We start from the raw sequence: 23549 nt of genomic DNA on the forward strand, positions 1-23549 counted from the left end.
TGTAGTGGTTAGCACTCTCACCTAGCAGTAAGAAGGTCGCTGGTTCAAATACCAACCACAACGCTATCTGCCGGGAGTTTGCATGTTCTCCCTGTGCCTGCGTGGGTTTCCTCCGGGTACTCCGGTTTCCTCCCACAATCCAAAAACATGCAGGTAGGTTAATTGGCTTCTGGCTTCTGTCCAAAATTGGCCCTAGTATATGAATGGGGACCTTGGATTGTGGGCTCCTTGAGGCTAGGGACCGATGTGGGTGTAGCAATGTACAGGAAAAGGGACAATTGTAGACACTCACTCACTCACGTTGAGCTGGATGGACTGGTGTCTTTATTCAACCTAACTAACTATGAAACTATGATTAAAAATAAATAAAAAAAAGCTTGTTTGGCTGGGCTTCTCCTATGGATCACAGAAGTGCAATTCATTTTGCACTCCTGTGACCCATTTTCAGGAGAGTGTGGACTGAAGTCCACGCTCTGCTGATGTCACAGAGATCAGTCCAGGCACTGCCTCATCCCGAACATGGAGTCTGGATTCGCCAGGTGCCTGGACTGATAACCGCCTCACAGCAAGCTTCTGAGAGCCTGAGACTGCCTCTCCCTGCCCCTCCACAGCTCAGCGCCCCAGTAAGCGAGGAGGAGCAGAGCGAAGAGCTGCTGATTGACCGTCTACAGATCTCTGCTCGGGGATCTGTGAGAACCGAGCCATTGGCGATGTTCAATTGCTGCGTTCTCAGTGTAGAGGTGCCAGGGGACCGACGCTGCATCCACCTAGGTAAGTATAATCCTGCTCTTTTAAAGTTTACAGCAGCAATAAATCACCAAATACACCACTCATTCACATCAGCATCTGCCCCACAGGAACTACATTGTGAGGTAATGTCTCTACCAAAGTCATAAGCAGTCTCACTCTATAGGCCACTTTAGCAAGAAGCATCATGCTCCCCACATTCCTCTCAAATACATTTACAGTAAACTGGACATAATTCAAAAATCTAAATATAGCATCAGGGTTTCCATAAACAAGGAATGATGCTACTTTTTCCACTTTCTCTTCTATGTTACTGTTCAGAGATGACATTGAGATAAAGGATCACACAGAGTTAACTGCAATATGCTATACTGGGTATACTGTATTTGAATACAGGTAAAAGCAAGAGGTTTTCCCCAAATAAAAATGTAACTATTAGTCATATTTCATTCGTACTTTTAACACCAAAGTATTTTTTTAATTTTTTTTTCTCTTTTGCGGTGCTGTCATTCATCACTCTCTATGCAAGCTGCTATTGTTCTATATATATATATATATATATATATATATATATATATATATATATATATATATATATATATATCATTCAATTTAAATACATAATATAACAAGGGAAGAGATTTCTAGTACAATTTGTGGATGCATTAACGTTAAAAAAAAAAAAAAAAAAAAAAAAAAAAAAAAAAAAGGGAATGCTTTTTCAAAGGTTTTTTTTTTTTTTTTTTTTCATGCACATGTAAAAGATCAGCTGGATATAAATTATCTTAATATGTGGTAATGTTTTAACATATTGGTTTCTGTATATAGTCCTAATCATCTGCAGTACTACTGTACACATGGGTTGTGCATAATACAATGTATATCTATAATTCAGCTGACTGTTTGAAAACAATACTCTCTCTATACAGCTGATATTCCCCCCCCCCCCAACAGTCAGGCAGGGTCATCATAGTAGGAAAACCACCCTGCGTCTTATGTCTTATTTACAATTCCCCACAAATAATAAGGACAAAAATACAAAAAAGAGCAAACCCGTACAAATGTGAAAATACAATAAGGCCCTATTTAAAGTATATGTAAAAGCAAAAATTTTATTTCTTAGTTTTGGATAGAGTAAGGATGGATTAGACCTTTTGTCACATTTTCATTGCTGTGTGGACCTGCTGAAAAAAATGAACCCCATTTATTTATCTTGCTGACCATTGTCACTAAGACAGAAAGTGATAGGAAATCCAAAATTATCGAATTGTTGCCAGAACAAGTTGAGTTTTTAACCCATTTGTGAAAACAAAACATTGGTTATATACATTTTCAAACAGGACAGTCAGACGGAAGTGTCATGGGCATTTGTTGAACGCTGCTTTTACACGAGATAATGCTTCAACCCAACCATCAGTCCGGTCATACAGGTTTGTATGATGGTATGATTTTCTATGTTCAACAAGTGTAATACATAAAAAGTATAACTAAAGGCAAAACTTTTTTTAGTTTTGGATGAAGGGGAGAGAGAATAGAGAGCTTGTCAGTTTTTATTGTTGTCGGTGACCCCATTAAAGAGATGCACCCCTCTCTTTGTCCTGTTTACAATGATCATTGAAAGTAAAAGAAGATTGCTAATTTTATGTTATCCCCAGAAAAGTAATAGCAGATAAATCTTCCAATTGGGGGTCCCCAAGAAATTCCTTTAATTTGCAGGGATTTCCTCTAACTTCCTGTCTGGCTATGGGACAGAAAGTGAAGGGAAATCTCCCCAATGGGATATAGTGGAAAACAAAACAAAAACAAACAACTGACAGGGCTATAAATGAAAAAAAAAAAAAAAAAGGTTTTGCCTACAGTTCTACTTTAAAGCAAAAATAAGGCAAAGCTATTTTGGCCCTCCTTCTCCTGGGGATTACAGGAATGCACTTCGTTCTCCCCTCCTGTGACCCGTATTCAGTCAGTCCACGCTCTGGAGAAATTCTGAATTTAACGTTGGAATCTGCCCAGATGACTGGACAGGCAGCTGGCTCAGCCTCTCAGTGTGCTGCGGAGAGCCTGAGCCAGCAGCTTCCACCTCCTCCACAGCCCAGTGCTCCAGTGAGTGCTGGAGGGGCAGAGCATAGAGCTGGTGACCGACAGCTTCCAGCTCTCTGCTCAGTGAAGGAGAACTGAGCACTCAGCAGTCTTTGATCACTCAGTTCTCGGTCTTAGAGGTGGCAGGGGACAGATGCAGCATCGTACCAATGCTGCATCCACCTAGGCGAGTATGAATGTTGTTTTTTCGAATCCCAAACTTCTCTTTAAGGCTCGATTCACATCTATGCGTGTTGCTGGACACATTTTTACTGCGATTTTGTGTTTTTTTCCTTTTTTACACTTTATATAACTGGTTGCCAAGGAGGGGGCCAGGAAGCTGGCCACCGTGTCCTTAGCTGAATGTAATAAATAAATAAAAGGAATTGCCGGCTAAAAAACAAAAAAAAAAAAAAACAACAACACGTTAATGGGGACAAGGGCCTCTTCCCGACAACTCTTGCCTGTTGGTTGTCGTCGTCTATGAGGGGGCTTATCGGAATCTGGAAGCCCCTTTAACAAGGGGGCCCCTAGCTCCCGGCTTCCCCCATGTGAACGAGTATAGGGATAAGGATGGGGGCGTGGCCATCGTATGATATCATCTGGAGACTTTCTGACGTCACCGCCCGGGGCATGATGGGTCTGTGATATCACAAGGGGACAGGGTCTCCAGATGGTGCCATGCCCCCATCGTTATCTAGGACATGCTTGACATCGGCACGGACAGATCAGTGGGATGCAACATCGGAGAAAGGTCGGTGGCAGGAGTGGGAAACAGCATCGGAGGAGGGTCGTCGACGGGAGCTGGACGCAGCATCGGAGGAGGGTCATCGGTGGGAGAGGAAGGAGAACAACAGACAAAGAAGACAGGAGAAAGAAGAGTGGAAGAAGAAGCAGTGGGAGGAGAAGCCCAGAGGAGGAAGATGCGGGAGAAGATGAGGAAGAACAAAGGAAAAAGCCGGGAAGAACAGGATACGTTTAATAAAAGACTTGTCAAAAACTGTCTACTGTATTTTTTCACCCTACACTATTTTTTAGTGAATGGGTAGGGGTACAATGTACCCCATACTCATTCACATGGGGGGGACCCACCACCCATGTTGAGGGCATGTGGCCTGGTATGGTTCAGAAGGGAGGGAGGTGCTCGCTCGACCCCTCCCTTTCCTGACCTGCCGGGCTGCATGCTTGGATAAGGGTCTGATATGGATTTTGGAGGGGACCCATGCCATATTTTTTTTAAATGTTGGCTTGGGGGGGAGTCCACTCATAATCCATTCCAGACCCAAGGTCCTAGTATAGGACCTGGGGGGGGGGGGCCCTCGCTGATTTTTTTTCACAATCTTTTAGCCAGCAATTCTTTTTTTTTTACATTCAGCGGGGAAGCACGCTGACAGTTGATGACCCATCAGTTTTTAAGGACGTGGTAGCTGGCTTCCCGGCCCCTCCTTAGCAACCAGTTATATAAAGTGAATGTACCACTCAAAAACGGAAAAAAGCGGTACTTGTGTTTTGGATGCAGGTCCATTGGAGTCTATTACATGCAAAGTGCTGCATTTTGCGGGTAAAAAAGTCCCCAACCCTTTCCAAAAAGGCAGAGGCACAAAAATGCATTGATGTGAACATGTTCCATAGGAACCCATGTAAAAAAAAAAATTCCTGCATTTCTGCAAAATGCATCAAAAAAACGCATTTGTGTGAATCGAGCCTAAAACATGCTGATCCATATGAAACTGTAAAAGAATACACTCACCTGTCTACTTCCTCCTTACTCATTGAAGCAAAGGTAAAACATTCAGTAACGCCATTAATAGCCAGCAAGAGAACATACAGACAGAAGCAGCGCAGAAGAACAGGACCTGGAAAAAATATACACAGAATCAATTGGCAGTACCTTACTAATATTTTCAGAATGTTGGCATTTGTACTGAATTTGTGCAATCATTGCAGCAGCCCATTTAGAACACTGTCTACATCTATGGCACTGCTAATTTGTAATAGAGCTGTTGTACTTGTCAAAAAGGGTCTAAGAGCTACTGCAGGGTAGCGAGGGGGCAGCCAAGGAAACGGAAGAGAGAAAAGTATTAATAGTGATGACAAGTGAATGCTGCACCTGTTTGCATAGTGAAACAAGGAATAGGTTGAAGGCGTTGGAGTTTTCAACTTGGCAGCTCACATCATTCTAATATCACATCTTTCTTTAAGATTAAAGTCTATACTGTCTGTATGGCTGAAATTGCATCACGTGGACATTGCATGTGATTTGCACTGCAGTGCAGTGCGAATAACATGCGATCTCGCAGAGCGCACTGAACCAAATCTGTAGGTTTAGAGCTAAAAAAATGCATGGCTGCCAATGCATTTCTGTCCTGTTGACACCCTGCATTCCTTGCTTGGGCATCACAGGAAGGGAGAGAAACTCTCACCAACAGGATCACAGACAGAAATAAAAAACCTGTTACAAGCAAAAAAGAAAGCACTTGATTTTGCTGCTTCTACTGGAGTAGAACAATCCACAGCTGTAACCATGAGAAAAGCACAAAAGAAAGGGGAGCAATGATTTTGTGAATTAAAAAAAAAAAAACAACATTTATTTGAAAGAAAGTATAGAACATTTAAAGTGACAGAGTTCAATGGCATCAGCATACTGGGGTTACATGTTTTATTAGAATTCATTTTTTTTTTTTTTTTAATGACTAGGTCAGTTGCTTTTGTTGATGCCTGGAGCTATGCATTACTATAACTCAACGTGTGATTGGAGCAGGGGTAGGCAACCTTTCACAGAGATCTACCTGGACAACATGGAGGAAATCAAAGATCCCTGGGAAGGTGGGGGGACTGTGTTGTTGTTACTCTTTAAAAAAAAAAAAAAAAAAAAATAATAATAATAATAATATCAAGCCCAATAAAAAAACGGCATGAAAAACACAGAGTGTCACAGTAGTATCTTCTGCCCTGCTTCAAATTAATCCCCCCCACTGTAGCATCCTCTGCTTTCCCCCACAGATATGTCCACTGCCCCCTTTCACATCAACCCCCCCCCCCCAATGTAGTGTTTTCTGCCCTCTGCCTCCTCCTCCTCACAGAGCAGTGTCCTCTGCCCCTCCAAATGCACACAAGTGTCCACTGCCCCCCAAAGTAGAGGGTCCTGTGCCCCCCCCCCCACTGTAGTGCCCTCTGTTTCTCAATAATAGTGCCCTCTGCCATCAACCCCCCCCTCCCCCGCCTATAGCAGTATCCTCTGCCCCTCCATAGCCATTTCCTCTGCCCCCCCACAATCACAATAGTGGAGGGTGGAAGCACGGGAACTGCTTTATTTATTTATTTGCAAGTTAACCAGCAGGTAATTGGTTGCTAGGACCGCCTAGCAACCAATCACCTGCTGGTTAACTTGCACAGTTAAATTAAGCAGTTCCCATGCTTCCACCCTCCATTCAGCACTGTTTTACCTCTCACCCCACTCTGCTACTAAAAAGGAGAGGTGCGGAGGCTGGGGGAAGCATCAGCCTGTTTGTGATCTACCCATTGGCTTCCCACGATCAATGGGTTGCCGACCCTGGGATTAGAGGGTAAAACATCTAGGTATGCAAGAAACTACTATATCTGCATATGTGATACCATGTTTATTGTTCCTGCAAAGTATGGCAGGGGTGCCAAGTACACAGACTGTACAGATTTAACTCTACTAATGCAGGGTCAAATGTGTTAGAATAGCTTGCCCAAACTCGCCCTCAATTCAGGCTGCAGAATCTTATTACTCAAGAAGCCATAAACCGGTATTAAACCCCAAAACAAAAATATAATGCATTGCATCTTACAAATCATTAGATGCAGTGGCTGCATTCATTTTTTTTTTTTTGTCTTTTTTTCTCCACATGGTGAACTAGCCAGTAACATACTTTCTGTCTTAGGGAGTCTGCATTCTGGATGAAGAGAATGCAGCATCACATCTAATAATTGCCAAGCTGTAAATTATTAATTTTTTATTTTATTTTTGGGGGGGGGGGGGGGGGGGTGGGGGGGGGGTTAATACCGCTTTAAGCTCCAGATATGTGTGCCCATAGTTACTCATTCCCTGGTGCACTCCCTTTGCCTCACATAGCAAATGTAAAATAGAAGAAAGGAGACGCAAGCCAAATCAATAACCATGTGTGTATTTAGGAGGGGGAGTTCATGTAAATTGCTGGTATACCTGGGATTCATTTAATACAAGCACATGGTTACTTATCTGGAGTATGGCTTCTTTCTTCTATTTGACATAAGCTTAGCTTTGATTTGACATACCAGAGCCTCCACTTAGCATAGATCCTCCATAAATATCAAGAGCTAGCTGGGAATAGGCATATCCAAATGCAACGATAATAAGGCCAATCAGAGTTACTAGTTTCAGAAGGGACTCCAGGACTGCAGATGCTGCAGCAATGTCTTCCTAGAAAAAGAATAAGTAAACTATTAGAATAAAATACCTACTACATAACAAAATGGCATGCAATATTGCTTCAGATGCTGGTCCTGGGAAAACAAACATGCATACTAATATACTATTTTTACAAATAAACGTTTAATACATGAAAAGAAAAAGATAAAAGATTCCCCATTAAGTATTGAAGAAAAAAGCAAAATAAACTTGATTTGCAACTCCCTTCGTCAAATTAAAAACCCTCCTAACCAATATTAACATGGGAAGGTCATAAATGCTTCATTAGAAGCCTGTTCCTCAAACATGGGTCCTGGATAAAAAAAAAAGAAAGAAAAAAAAAAAAAAAAAAGGAAAGAAAGACCAAGACAAATAGACTTTCTTCTTTACATTTATCCATACGCTGGAAGCTATATACACACACACACACACACACACACACACACACACACATTATCCCAGGCCATGGGACAAAAAATTAAGCCAGTCACGCTTGGGGAAAATCTTGATTTTCTCTTGTTACACAAGCCAAATGCACCCTTGCCAGACGCAGCGCACCACAATATGAATTTGCCAATAAACCTGGCAGACGTTTGGCTACAGCCCTTGGGAAGCAGAGTAAAATCTTTTACACATTACCTAAAATTTAGAATTCTCTCTGACCGAGGTTGAATCAGTATTAATGTGATATTAAAAAGGTTAAATAATTTTTTTTTTTTTTTTAAATAATCAACATGTTATACTTACCTGCTCCTCTCAGATCCCCTGCCGGCGCTCCTGGCTTCTCCTATTCGAGTGCTGCTTGCTATGGGGGCACTCGTGCGCGCACACTCCCGAGCCCTGCTTTGTGTGTCCATAAGATACACAGAATGGGGCTTGGCCTTGCCCCCCTGCTTTCTCCTTACTGGCTGTGATTTATGGATTGTGTCTCAGCCAATGAGGAGGCAGATACCTGAGAGAGCAGCTGCTCTGGTGCACATCGCTGGATTGGGTAAGTATTAGGGGGGATCTGTATACTGAAGGTTTTTTACCTTGATGCATGCATCAAGGTAAAACACCTTCAATCTTTACAGCCATTTTAAACCCAAAAGCAAACATTTATTATATTGCAGTTTACCAATTCTTAGATGTTATGGCTGCATTCGTTTTCTCGTTTTTTAGGCTCTTTTTCTATTTTCACCTGGTAAATTTGGCCAGTAAGTCTGTTTTTCAAAAGAACAAGCTCTCTTGCAGATGTATCAGTTCCAGAGATGAGACAAACCATTTCCCGCTGACAGAGGTGCTTACAATGATCTTTTTTTTGTAAAACCTTTATAAACAAAATAAAAATGTTTTTTTTTTATGTAACTGCTTATAAAAAAAGTGTTACCTGGAGTTTTGCGTCAAATCGTTAATGTATTTAAAAGAGAAGTATGGCTTTAAAAAATAAAACAAATAATCATACTCCCAGCTGCAGCTGTCCCCCGCCATCTCCAAGACCGGAAAACCGGTCACTCAGTTCTCAGTCTTCAGCCTGCTGAGAGCCAGTGACTGTCAGTCACCATCTCTCTGCTCTGCCGTCCAGCACTCACTAGAGCACTGGGCTGTGCAGGGGGCGAGGGCAGCTGGCTCAGGCTCTCAGCGGCTCACTGAGGGGATAATCCAGCTGCTGGTCCAGGCATCTTGGTGGATCCCAACCATATGGTGAGATCTTTTCAGAGCATGGACTGGCTCTGATCCATAGTATACCAAGTATACCAAAAACAGCTTTGGCTATACTCTTATTTAAATCTGCTAGTGCACCTAACACTCCTCCCCTGCCCCCAGACTGACAATGATGCTGTCCAAATGTGCCACTCCTTCATCTAGAGCATAGGCACTCTGACAGGAGGTGTGTTACTGACAAGATCACCAGGTGAAAACAGCCTAAAAAAAGAAAACTGATGCAATCACCACATCTAATGATTGATAAGCAGCAAAATATTACATTTCTAATTTTGGCTTTAATAATGCTTTACGTTACATCAAGCAATACCAAGTACCCAAATTAGTAAAGCATTACCCCCTGAAGTCCTCTCAGTGCCATTTTAAAAACTTTTGTCTCTGTTTTGGCACCTCAATTCCTGATAGCATACAATGTAATTACAGAAGGGCATAACCGCTCTACATGCCCATGTTACTGAAATTCCCAAAAGGTAGTAAACCACAGAACAGTTGTTTACTTCACAGAGAAGTATCCCAAACTCCTTAAAAAAAAGCTCCAGGTGAGCACATTTTGACTGTCCTCCCTCTTTTTTTTTTATGAAGATGGGAACTATAATCATAAAGTATGCCCAACCCAGCTGTCATACAAATCAGGGAGAACACCACTTTGGAATCCAAGTGGAGGAAATGTGTGAGCAAGGATGGGGAGATTTCTTAATATTCCATCTGAAATCTGTGGCTACAATTAAAAATGGCTGGATCTAGTGATAAACATTTAGCACACTGACTCACCTTCTTCTGACTCCTAACCTCTTTTCCTCTTTCCAGTACCTTTGAGAAATACACATAGAAGCTCTCCTCTATAGGCAAGAAAATAAATCGTGCTACAAGCGAGCCCAAATTGTTCACTATGTCATACACTCCTAAAGGGAAGACAAAATATAAGATTAATTCATCTGGCTTATTCAAATGTTGTGAGGTTTAAAAATGCTATGAGCTATGACTAATAAATACCCATACAGCCAGGGCCGGGACGAGAAGGGGGGGGTGGGGCCAAAGGGGTTCCTGCCCTGGGCCCAGTGTTGAGGGGAAGCGTTTGGAGCCTCAGATCCTCCTACATCTCAGGGACAGGACCAAAGCAGTTTGCTTCTGCCCCCACCCACCACCTGTATGGCTTTAGTATCCTTAGATCTGCCCATGTCTAGTTTCCATATCGGCATTTCCTGCAGTAGCCAAGGATGGCAATGACAGATAATGCATCACATATTATATGACCAGCAAGCTGTAAAATGTAAGCCCAGAAATGTAAAGTAAACTGCAGCATGGAATTAGCAGGGCCAGACTGTGTACTAAAATTCAAAAATGTAAGGATTTCCCACTTTACTTGCTTTATCAAGCTGAGCAGTCAGTGCTAATTATACTGATAAAAGAATTTTAATTCAAGGCCCACTTTAAAAACATAGATCTGAAGCTATAAAAGGAGAGTATGTAGTGTAAACTTACCCTGATCACCAAATGATAATACATTCAGAAATGTCATTACATAGCGTTCACCTGATTGGAAGTAAAGGACAAAATTAAACGTTAGTTCTTACGTTTTTTCCATGAAAGGAAATTTTGACGCATTTCACCTCTGTAATCATTTACAACTGTGTTTAGTTTTTTCTTAACATCATCAATGTCCGAATATATATTTTTTGCCCCGGTGTGTCAATTCCATGTAAACACTTGTTAGCGGATTATTGGCAAATGTACAACATATTCTGCTCTCAGCCCCTTCTCTGTGATTAAGGTTGCTTAATAAGGTTGCTTAATAAGGACACATTGCAGTGCAATTTCACAAGCCACCATGCCAATGAAGACATATGTACAAGACAGGACAATACAAGAGTGACAGTTTTACTTTTGATATTGGGGGAGTGCAACATGCCAAGCCACGCAGGACCGCTTCATCAGGCATGTGGTTACAGCCGGTGGTCACTTCAGCGCCCACTTATTTGCACAGCCATTTTTACGAGAATGTGTGCGTTGGGATTAATGCATTATTATTTTATGTATTCTTTGACTGGGATGAATTTTAAGATGCCTCCTCAGCATGCCTTATTGCGCCAACCAGTGAGGGAAGCCCCGAAACACGAGACAATTAATAGCATATATCTTTGTAGCAGCCCAGATAACAAAAACTAGGTCATGGAAATCCCCTACCATTTTGTTTGATTTACTCAAAGCCAAGTTATCCTGATCATGATTAATGAGAAGCTCTCTGCAATCTTGAAAGATAAAATTGCATGCATTATTCACATACATTTCGGGGAGAACCTAATGCTCCTATATGAGGCCTTATATTCACCAGTGGAGAGAATGGGACGGTAGTCAGATTCCCTTGTGTTTTTTCTTTTTCGGTTTTTCTTTACTCTTTTCTAACCTTCTCTTCTTGAAAGAGCAACTCTTAGCTCCTGTGCCCCTACCCACGGACAAAAGCGTTGGGCTTCCTGGGAGGGGCGCAGGCATAGGAAACCTTTCCCCAGAGGAGGGTTGGTTTGAATGGACTGGTTTAGACTCTACATTGTGCTACTTGGGTTCAATATATTTTGTGTAGTCTTTAATATTTTTTTTTTTTTTTTTTAAACAAGCGTACTGGTTTCCATTTTCAAAATCACACAATCTGAAATAGGTTTGTTGTCCGTCATGGTGTATTGCTCAACAGTATTTGCATGGACTCTCTTATTTCGTACTTTACCTTTGAAATATAAAAAAAAAAAAAAACTTTTATTTTTACTTGAACACATGATAAACTAACCCAATACTCAATTTTGCACATTCAAACATGTCACGATTAGCTGCAAATACCTTCATTAGCTCCTCTTTAATTTAGTTTGTTATTGGGATATGACTTTCCCAGATTTCAGAGCTACATTTTGCCAACTACAATTTCACTGCACAAATTTCCCATGGTAATAAAAGCATTCTAACGGAAGCAAGGGTGGCAGTTGGTGAGCTTAGCCCTAAAGGCTGGCAAAGTCAGGTCCCAGTAACAAAAATAAACAAAATCAAAACAGGTCACCAAGGAGCTATTACAAGTTGGCATTTTTTCAGCTCCAGAAGGTATTACTTCCTTTTATGACCAGGCCATTTTTTGTTATGGGGCACTGCACTACTTTGACAATTGCGCAGTGGAGGTGGAGCAGTGAGGAGATGGGGGTGGAGCAGTGAGGTGAAGCATGTGAAGGTGTGACCGTGGAGTATACCGGCTGGCATATCCTGTCTCCTCCTATTATATGGTGTGGGAAACCAGCTCTGCTTCCTGCTTCAAGATCCAAGCTCGTGGTACAGTACAGTGAGAGATAGCAGAAGCATCAGGCTTTCCATGGCTGGAGCTAGAGGCTGTGAGCGTGAGGACCCTGCTGGTTTTACAGAGCCTGTATCTCTCTCTCCTGTGATGTGTCCTTGTGGCGTAGTGGCAGAGGAGAATGTGCTTCTATCGGGAACTTTTGACATCCAGCAGCTTTGTGACTGGTATTGCTCGGCGCTCTCTGTTTTTTTAACCTCATTAGCAGATTTGTTTTCTCCTTACTCCCTGTGTCCTGCTGCATGTGTAGGAGCCTGAAAACATCAGTGATTCTAGCGATTCTGGAAAAACCTATCAATGCCTACAACGACACGCAGTATGGAGGTAGTGGGGTCTGCTAATGTTAAATCCATCAAGTCTTCAGTACATGCCTCACAGGCTTCATTACAGGACTCATTGCAGTTGCTATGTGCGGATCTGCCTGTGGAGGAGGCAGGAGGCTTAGATATAGGAGTTAATGGAAGCTGTGTGTCATCTATCCCTCTGCAAACAAACAACTATGGGGGAAAAGAGTCTCACAGTCGGACGCTGCCCTTTTTGTGGATCATTTATCTACTCAGAGTGGAAAAGAACAGTATACACAGACTGTGGCTGAGTTTTCTGCTCATAGAGCTGGGAGTAGCCAGATGGATATTACCCGTGAGCCTACCATGCAGGATCTTTTTTCAATTATGCAGCAATGTGTTGCATCTTTGGTAGCACTTTCTGGTCAAGTGCAGGCAGTTTGTGGGGATGTTACGCTGAATCGCCAGGATCTGCATAAACTGCAGGAATGAACACCAGGTCTTGAAACCAGAATTAGTGATATGGAAGATTGTCTATCACCATTAAAGGCTGAAGTTAAAACAGTTATAAAACGGACTAATGATAATACTGTAAAAATTGAAGACCTTGAGAACTGCTTATGTAGAAATAATATATGCATGGTGGTCTTTGCTGAAAAAGTTAAAGCAAAATTATCCATGCATGTTTGCTGAATGCTGGATATTTTTGGTAGAGCCAATTACTCTGCACTTTTTGCTGTAGAGCGGGTCCACCGGGTTCCCACCTGTCCACTACCAGCGGGTAGTGCCCCTAGAGCCTTTGTTATCCAGTTTTTAAAAACTTTGGAGAGAAGGAAACATAGGATTTTTATAACAGCTTACCTGTAAGATCCTTTTCTTGGAGTACATCACAGGACACAGAGCCACAGTAATTACTGTATGGGTTATATGGCACCTTCAGATGAAGGACACTGGCACACCCTAGACAGGAAGTTAAATTCCCCATATAACCCCTCCCCTTACAGGAGTACCTCAGTTTTGTAGCAAAGCAATACACGTGTAATCAGAAAGAGGGGAGGGACCTCTGTGTCCCGTGATTTACCCCAAGAAAAGTATTTTACAGGTAAGCCGTTATAAAAATCCTACATCACGGGACAGAGCCACAATAATTACTGTATGGGATGTCCCAGAGCAATGCTGAGGGGAGGGGACGGGACACCAAAAAAAAAAAAAGTAGGGTGCAATCAGACCTGAGAACCTATACTGCTGCCTGCAGCACACTGAGCCCAAAGGCAATATCCTCATGCCTTCTTTCAACCACCTGATAAAATCTGGTGAATGTATAGACTGAAGACCAAGTTGCGGCCTTGCAGATTTGAGCCATGGGGGCTTGGTGGCACTGCCCACGAAGCACTAACAGCCCTGGTGGTGTGTGCTTTGATTTGAAAAGGTGGAACTTTTCTCTTCAAACCATAAGCCTGAATAATTACTTGCCGAATCCATTTGGCAATAGTGGATTTTGACACTGCCTGTGCTTTTCTAGGATCTTCAGGTAACACAAACAGAACATCTGTTTTCCGAATCTAAGCGGTCGCCTTCAAATAGATTTTGACTGCTCTCACTACATCCAAAGAATGTAGTGACTTTTCTACCTAAGAACAGGGTTCTGGAAAAAAAATGAAGGTAAAACAATATCCTGGTTTAGATGAAAACCTGAAATCACCTTTGGCAGAAAGCTAGGATGAGGATGCATTACTACTCTATCCTTGTGAATGATCAAATGTGGCTCTTTACCAGAAACAGCAGCCAACTCTGAAACCTTCTTGCAGAAGAAATGGCTACCAGAAAAACTAGCTTCCTTGTCAAAAGGACCAAAGGAATATGCCGTATCGGCTCAAAAGGCTGTTTCTGAAACGCTGACAGAACTAAATTCAAGTCCCAAGGGTTTGGGGGTGCTCTAACCGGTGGATTAAGCCACACTGCCCCTTATATAAAGTTTCGGACCAAAGAATGCAAAGCTAGCGGACGTTGAAACAATACCAATAAGGCCGAGAGCTGGCCCTTGATAGTACTCAAGGCCAGTTTAATCTCTAGCCCCATTTGCAAAAAGGCAAAAATTCTACCTATGACATACTTTCTAGGATGCCAACCCCTGGATTCACACAAGGAAACATATGCCTTCCAGACTCTATAATAAATGACTCTGGAAGCTGGCTTCCTTGCATTAATCGAAGTAGATATCTCTGAGCCTGAAAGCCCATGACTCTTCAGAATGTGTGTTTCAATAGCGAAACCGATACATTTAGCGTTTGTAAAGTAGGATGGAACACTGGTCCCTGTGATAGCAGGTCTGAACATGGTGGTAGGGTCCATTGGGCCCCTACCACCATCTTTACTATTTCGGCATACCAAGATCTTCTGGGCCACAAGAACTACCGACTTCCTTTCCCGCTTGATCCTGCAAAGAAAATCGAGGTAGCAGCAGAATAGGAGGGAATCAGTGAGAACTGATCCCACGGGGTCACCAATACATCTGCTCCTCATGCAAGTGGATGCCTTGTTCTTGACACAAAGTTGTCGACTTTGTTGTTGAACCTGGACACAAACAGATCTACGTCCGGGATCCCCCATCATTGGCATATAGCCAGGAAGATGTCCGAGTGAAGGGACCATTCCCCCGGGAACAACGGCTGGCGACTTAAGTAGTCCGCCTGCCAGTTATCTACCCCTGGAATGAAGATTGCCGATATGGCCGATATGCACGCCACATGCTTTTCTACCCAGCTTAGGATATGGTTTACCTCCCCCTGGGCTGCCTGACTTCTGGTGCCCCCTTGGTGATTGATATAAGCCACTGCTGTGGCATTGTCAGATTGAATCCTGACAGAAGAATTCCGCAACCTGAATGTCCAGGCCCTTAGGGCTAGGTACGCTGCCCGAATCTCTAGAATGTTGATGGGCAAGGGCCTTTCGGTTCTGGACCATTTCCCTTAGACAGACGAATCTTCCAGGACTGCTCCCCTACCTGAAAGGCTGGCATCTGCTACCACCTTCTAGGTAAGTGGTAAGAAGGATTTCCCCTTCTGTAGATTTTCGGATATCCTCCACCAACTGAGGCTCTGGCACACTTTTGGCGACAAACGCATCGGAAAGTCTAGTGCTTGGACCTTCTTGTTCCATGCCGACAGGACAGCATAGGGAACTGCTTCGAATGAAGACACCATCTTCCCCCAACAACCTCATACAAAAGGGAATAGGACCACCCTTCTTTCCCCTGACCACCTGAACCAGCTCCTTTATGGCGCTCATCTTTGCCTGGGGTAAAAAGTTTTTCATCTTCAAAAATGCAGATATTTCTAGTGAGCGGGGAAAATAGATACATGTAGGTATGCATCCTTGATGTCGATTGATGCCAGAAGTTCTCCTCCTTGTAGGATGGATTCCATGCGAAAAGAGCGAATTTTCAGCAACCGGTTTAGATCTTTGGGATCTAGAATGGGTCTAACATTATTTTAGTTTAGTTTTGGCACCGTGAAAAGGTTTGAATAAAACCCCAACTCCTGCTCTTCCATGGGGAACACCATGATCACTTTTTGCGAAAAAAGTCGGTCTAACGCTAGAAAGAGAGACTTTTTACTCTGGATCTTTGGGGACATTTCACCTGAGGAAACGAGGAGACGGGAATTCTTGGAACTCTAGTTTGTAACCTAGAGCTATTGTGGAGACCACCCATCTATCTCGAAAATTCTTCCTGCCAGACCCTTGAGAACTGCAGAAGTCCTACCCCCACTCGAATAAGTGGGGGCGCCCCTTCAGGAGGCTTTAGCATTCTGTCTTGCGGGTTTTCTCCCACAGGATTTCTTTTGTCCCTGGTGTTGACTCTGAAGTTTACCTCTTGAACCTGATGGTGGAGGCCATCACAACTGCCTGGAGGCTGATGCCCCTGGCACTGGAGAAAGAGCCCAATTAAATGAGGGATGTTTACTCTTTTTCTTAACTGGCAAAAGGGTACTTCTCCCACTTTATATTTTTTGGATATATTTGTCCAAATCATCCCCAAAACAGCTTTTCGCAGTAGAAAGGAAAACCAGCCAGGAGCTTTTTGCATGGCGCTTCGGCTGACCAACTTTTCAATCATAAGATTTTATATGTACCAACCCAAGCGTAAGGCGAGAGGTTTGAAGAATAGAATCTCTGATTGCGGCAGCTCAGCTAACTCCTGGGCCTGCTGTTAAGGGAAAACCTTGAGAACCTGTTTCAAATGGTCTCTCAAGGATTAACATACCCCAATTGCTGCCACTGCAGGTTGAGCCACTGAACCGGACAAGGAAAAAATGTTTAACAAGACTTCCATTTTTTTTATCAGTTGGATCACTAAGCATTTGCGCATTGTCAACCAGACAAGTCAAACTTTTATTCACAGAGGACATAGTAGCGTCAATTGCCGGTATACTCCACATCTTAGTAAAATTTTCCTCTATAGGATAAAAGTATTGAAAACTTTTTAGGAGGGAAAAAATGCTTATCTGGGTCATCCCACTCAGAATACATAAGCTTTTCCAGCAATGAATGGACAGAAAAGGCATGCAAAGCTTGAGGAGGCTTTAGTGAACTAACCCAAACAAGAAGTGGGCTTTTCAACCGACTCAGTTAAGGGTAGCTTAAATGTGGAGCGGACCATTTCAGTAAGAGAATGCACCAGCAATTTCTCAGAGTGTGACGCTGAAGGAGGTTCTTCTCCACTTGATCCCTCAGAAGAGGAGTCATCAGTCCCACCACGGTCCCCTGAGGGGGGATTCATCTTCCCCTCCCACTGTTCCTTTGAGGATCCTGGGTGGTAGAAGGGGACCGAATGTGTTTTCTTCCACTCTGTGAAGATGCGATTAAAGCCGCTAACCTTTCCTCCAATCTACTCACAGCTGAGGAGAAAACCTCCTCAGTTATATAGACAGGGGCTGAAGTGTCAGAAGCAATTGCAGTCCCTGATGACCCCGATGGCTCACTCTGACCAGCCTCCCTAGATCTTTTGGGGGGGGGGGGGGGGGAGGTGGTGTTGCAGAGGGAGGGTAATTGTAGACACTCAGGTTGAACTGGATGGACTGGTGTCTTTATTCAACCTTACTATGCAACTATGTCCTTAGGGTGACCCCTTTGTGCCCTTGATTTTTGTGGTATTTGTACCACCCCTTCTAGTCATAGTGTTGAGCACAAACGCAGAGGTACTGCAAAAAAATGCACCCACTGCTGAGCAATAGTCCAGCAACTGCCGCTGCTATTTATCTCAGTCTGATGCTTAAATAAATGTGCCCTGGGAATGCCCGTCACCAACACTCACATGCCACCCGTCTGCTCTGTGTCCCTCCTTCAGCTGTATGCACCTGAAAAAAAAGGTGCACTTTATAGCTTACACATCCCTCGTTGTGGACGCTGAAGCATGCCGATCGTGCTAAGCCCCGCCCCTTCCTCCGACCACCCACTGCGCCTCTCCCATTCAAAATAGACAGTTTTCCCATGCGAGCGGGCTCCGATCCAACTGAATCGCATGTGGAGGAGGACTGGGGTGGAGAAGAGGAGGAGAGTTGGAGCCAATGGAGAACCGCTGTAATGGTGGCAGCAGCGGCGAAGCACACCACCGACTGAGCTATGCTCCCTCTGCCTCTTAGAGCTATTCAGGTGGGGGGACATTCCAAGGAGAAAAAAAAACCTTCCTGTGTCTTACCTGGAGCTTGGGCTGAAGGAAGCGTGCAGCTTGCGACCCAGAGCGAGACTGACAAGCATGGAATCAGTTACGTGCTCTTGACAGCCCCCGGTGGTGACTATAGGCATGACAACATTTACTTAAAAGGAGAAAACCCACAAGAATTAGAAAAATTCCTTAGGAATCTCCCTTAACTTATACAGCTGCAGGGTTCTGCAGTAAAACGGACCCAATCTTCACCCCTCTTGGTGGGCTCCATTAAAAAACCTTCAGGGGCCGGGGGATCCATACCCCTTGGCCTGCAAAGCACCTGCCAGGAATATGGCTGAAAAAACAAAAAACAAAACAAATACTGGATCCCGAGGTCCAGTTCTCTAAAAAAAAAGAGAAGCGTTACAGGCAAAAAACTTTGTTTCTTCCGACACGAGGCCTGGATATCATTCAATTCCTCCTGAAAGACACATTGAATGGATCAGGTTGCATAGTTTGCCCCAGCAAGGAATATTCCAGCGTAGCTCAACACAGCACATCTTTACTCGTGACCAACACTAGCGAAAAAACTGAGGTACTCCCGGTAAGGGGAGGGGTTATATGGGGAATTTAACTTCCTGTCTAGGGTGTGCCAGTGTCCATCACCTGAAGGTGCCATATAACCCATACAGAAATTACTGTGGCTCTGTGTCCTGTCATGTACGATAAAGAAATATGTTACGTAGAGCTATGAAGGAAATGAGTTACAATGGCTCTAAAATTAAGTTTTTCCCCGAATTCTCACCTGCTCTCCAAAAAAATCAAGGGCGCTCCTTTCACGAAAAAAAAAAAGAAAAAGCTGAACCTTCACTATTCTATGATGTATCCAGCTCATTTATGTGTGGTTCTAGATGATCAAGTAAAATGTTTTGACTCTACTCGAGCTGCCCAGGAATGGTTTGACCAACATTTTTCAACTTTATTACAGAATTAGATTGAGTAAAAGGAAATCATCTTCTCTTTAGGGTCCTTTCCTTTTTATTCCCCATCTCCTACAATGGGTCCCCTTTCACCCATCTCACTCACTGATAGTTTAGGAACCTCCAATGGAGTGGTTTTTATTTATTTATTTTTTCTTTTTGTGTTGTGTTGGCGGCCCCCCCCCCCTTTTTTTTTATTTTCCTTCCCCCTTTTTGCACTATTTTGGGATTGTTTCACTCCTTTCTTCATTGCCGGGACAGTTTATCATGTTTATTGAGCAATATAGTAAAAGGTTTGGTTAATATTTGTTTTCCTTTTTCTTTTTTTTAACTGAATATGGCTAGGCAGTATATTCGTTTTTTTCTTGAAATGTTCATGGCATGAATTCCTCTTTAAAGAGAAATTCTATTTTTGATTATGTAACCCTATTCCAGCCATAAGTTGTCTGTTTGCAGGAGACTCATGCTACCGGTAATACCATTAGATGGTTTCAGCAAAAGGGAGGGTTAGGAAGGCATATAATTCTGTTCTGTCATCTTACTCTTAGGGGGTTTCTATATTAATTTATAATGATATATCATTCTCCTGCACCAGGACACTAGTGGACGTGAATGGTAAGTTTATTTTTCTTCAGTGTCATATATGCGATTCTGAATTGATTATTGCTGCCATTTATTATTATTTATTATTATTATATTCCTCCTCCATATAACCCTGAGGTCCTTCTTTAGCTTCTGTAATTTTTAAAGGCCTCTCCTTCACTTCCACTGGTGATTTTAATAATGTAATTGACCCAGGACAGGATAGATTTCCCTCTCCTTGCCCTTTACCTATAGATGGCCTCTCTTCTTTGGGGGGGCTCTGTAGGGAATTAGGGTTACATGATATGTGGTGGATGTTACATCCTACTGAAAATTCATATACTTTTCATTCTAAAACATTTGGTTCGCTCTCAAGAATCGATCTGGTGTTGTGCTCTGCAGACCTTGTCATGGCTTTTAAGGATGTGGTAATAGCACCAAGAGGTATCTCTGACCATTCCCCTGTAATATTTACTATGGCCTTTGAGCGTTCAAGGTCTATTTTCCCTTGGCATCTAAATTTATTCTGGTTGGATTTATTTCCTGAGGATGGAGTCCAGTTTGACTACCTGGGGATGTTTATCACTCAAAAGACAGGATCGGCACCTCCTAGAATAGTATGGGATGCTCTTAGAGCCTATTTGAGAGCACTTTTGATTAAAACAAATTAGTAGCATTAAAAACACCCTCCCGTAGAGAGCTTGTACAGGTAAAGGGAGAGGCGCTAGCGGGCAAAGCCAGATTTTGAGTTCCAGCTCAAAATCAAATAGCCTGGTGTCAGGGCTGGGCTCAGCCCTTCCTTCTCTGAGTTGACCGCTCATCTGTTGGCTAATTGGCAGCTCCTATATCTCCATAGTGACTCACCTGTTGATATCCTTCTCGTCAGTCCTGCCTACTTAAGCCGTCCAGCACAGGTGAGCTCTGCCTTCACCTTGGTCAACATCACAGAGCCTATGTCCTGCGTGCCTATTAAAGACTTGCTTGGCTGACATTCCTTCTGGCTCTAGATCCTGCTTGCTGTTCCACTATGTTGTTCCCTGGCTTCCTGACTTTCTGGCTTGTCTGACTATCCATTCCGGTTACTGAACTTTGGCTAGGTTTTGACCATGTTTGTTCTATTTACATTTATTATTAAACAAGTGTGATTTAACTGTATTTCTATCTCGGTCTGATGCATGGTTTCTGACACCTGGGAAACCTTGCAGACTAAGTTAAGCTCGCTGTTGGTAGACAGAGCCAGAAATAAACAATTCTTCCAGAAACAGCTGACCTGGGTTGAAGGGGAAGCAGCAGGCAAAATATTGGCTCAGGTCGCATGTGCCTAATCAGGCATAACATCTGTAACGGCGCATAGAGATCAGAGTGGGTGGGTGTACACTAGCACAATACATCACAGGTTAACTACACTTATGCTGTGTTGACTGCTTATCTTGAAAGGATTACTCTTCCAAGAGTATCACAGGAAGATCACGAGATACTTAATGCCCCCTTGACCCTATTGGAACTAGAAGCTGCAGTGGCTAGTTTTGCAAATAATAAAGCACCAGGGGTGGATGGTATTCCAGTTCAAGTTTACAAAAAAAAACATGAAGTGTTGCTACCTACCCTACTTAAAACATTTAATTCAGCTTTAGCGGAAGTCTCCAGGAATCCGAAGCCACAATTTTGGTTATCCCAAAAAGAGATAAAGATCAACTTTTTCCAGAATCATATCTGCCCATTTCCTTATTGTCAACAGATGTGAAGATATTAGCTAAGGTGTTAGCCAATAGATTGAAAAGGATAACACAAATTATTCATCCTGATCAAGCTAGCTTTATCCTCAATATGTCAATGTTATATGTTAATATTAGGCAAGCTTACCTTAATATGCAGATGCCGGCAGTTAATACGGATCAGGCGTTTTTGCCACTGGATGCCACCAAAGCATTTGACAGTGTTATATGGCCCTATCTATAGACCATTCAGGAAAAAATTGGTATGGGGGGGGGGGGGTATATGCTGTCAATGGGTCCAATTATTATACTCTAGCTCTAAGGTTTCGATTAGGGTTGATGGCGTGCAATCCTCCCCTTTTATGTTATTTTGTGGCACAAGGCAGTGGTGCACTTTGTCACCCCTTCTTTGTGCCATTGAACCATTGGCATCCCTTTTTCGGGCTGCTCCGGATGAAACGGGTCTGGTTAGAGGCAATGTGGAGGAAAAAGTAGCATTATATGTCGACCATGTTATTTTATTTTTAACAAATCTTTGGTCCATATGGATGAGTTTGCAAGGTTCTTAGGGCTATTAATTGGGAAAAGTCTGTGCTTCTGCCGCTTGATCCACTCCTGAAGAATTTGCCATTAATATGCCCACAACTTCTAATTGCTTCCTCTTTAAAATATCTGGGATTTACCATGACTGCATCCCCCGTCATTTGTAGTATTGCTCCATTACTGGATAAACTTCCCCTTTCAGTAATAGGCCGCATAAATTTAATTAAGATGGTCTGGATGCCACAACTTTTATATATTTTTTACATAATTCCCCAGTTTGGATCCTTCTGAAGAACTTTATTAAGATCAATAGGTTACTTAGAAATTTGATTTGGGAAAGAAGACCCCACTGTATAAAACTAGATATCCTACAATATTTCAAAGGAGGCTGGGGTGTTAGCGGGCCCAAACCCAAGGATTTATTTTCTTGCTGCTCAAATGCAGTATCTAGTACAGTGGGAACCTCAACTGCTCATTTCGCTTAGTCTCTTTTGCTTTTCAAGGACACCAGCCGCTATTAGCCATGGAGGGGGCACTGGGGTGCTCCTCCTTTTCTAATAAACCCACCCTGGTACTTATATATAAAAGGTGTGGGAATCTGTTAAAAGGATATTGGGGGTTTCCTCCCTAAATAAAGATATCCCTATTTGGGGCAATGAAGCGCTGCCTGAGATATTGACCCTCCAGGGCTTTCAGCGATGAGAACGAGCTGGGATTCTTACCCTCTCTCAACTTTATGAGAGGGGTGTACTTCAATTTTGATCACTTGGTAAGGGAAATTTTCTTTGAACCCTAGAGGATTCTACCAAATTTTTGCAGCTGTGACAAGTTTTCTTCTTCTGTTCTATAGCCCCCGGTCCTAGGTTTGGAAAGAGTGGCTCAGGCAACCGATACTAATATCCGCTATGTATAAAAATTTATATTACAGTGTACTTCTAATACATTTTATTGTCCATCTAGAGAAAAATCGGAGCGTGATATTGGCCCTATCTCTGACTATGTCTGGGATAAGATTCTTCAGACTCTTCCCCTTGTATCTCTTTCACCTTTATTTAGATTAACACAATTTTATATATTGCATAGGGCGTACAGGACCCTGCAATTCTTTTTTTAATATTGGCTTAAAGCGGTTGTATACCCGCTGTGTTTTTTTTTTTTTTTCCTACCTGCAGGGAAAAGGCATAATCAGCTAGTATGCACCGCATACTAGCTCATTATGAAATACTTACCTTAGAACAAAGCCCCGACATTTGGTCCGATTCTTCCGGGTATCGCGGCTCCGGCGTGGCCGGAGCCGCTATATCGTCACAGAAGATTTCTTCCCGGCAGGGTCCGTCGTCTGCCGGGCTTTCAGCCGAGAATCCCCTGTGCGCATGCGCCGCTGCAGTCAGCGGCGCATTGTGAGGGGTATATCTCCTATACCGTACAGGTTTAGGAGATATTTTTTTACCTACAGGTAAGCCTTATTATAGGCTTTCCTGTAGGTAAAAGTCCCAAAAAGGACTATACAACCACTTTAAAAACCGTGA

General features: G+C 42.9%; 1 protein-coding gene across 1 annotated transcript in view; it reads right to left on the bottom strand.

Moving 5' to 3' along the window:
* RFT1 (RFT1 glycolipid translocator homolog) overlaps positions 1-23549 on the bottom strand; it is a 63472-nt gene that overhangs the window by 7572 nt on the left and 32351 nt on the right. The window contains exons 8-11 of the mRNA XM_077452274.1: positions 10424-10474; positions 9713-9843; positions 7105-7249; positions 4574-4679 (exon numbers count right to left, since the gene is read on the bottom strand). Of these exons, the coding sequence (XP_077308400.1) occupies positions 4574-4679; positions 7105-7249; positions 9713-9843; positions 10424-10474 (433 nt within the window). The remainder of the gene's footprint in view (positions 1-4573; positions 4680-7104; positions 7250-9712; positions 9844-10423; positions 10475-23549) is intronic.

This window comes from Lithobates pipiens, unplaced genomic scaffold (assembly GCF_037356315.1).
Source record: "Lithobates pipiens isolate NorthernLeopardFrog02 unplaced genomic scaffold, aLitPip1_a1.2 Scaffold_23, whole genome shotgun sequence".
Classification (NCBI taxonomy): Eukaryota; Metazoa; Chordata; class Amphibia; order Anura; family Ranidae; genus Lithobates; species Lithobates pipiens.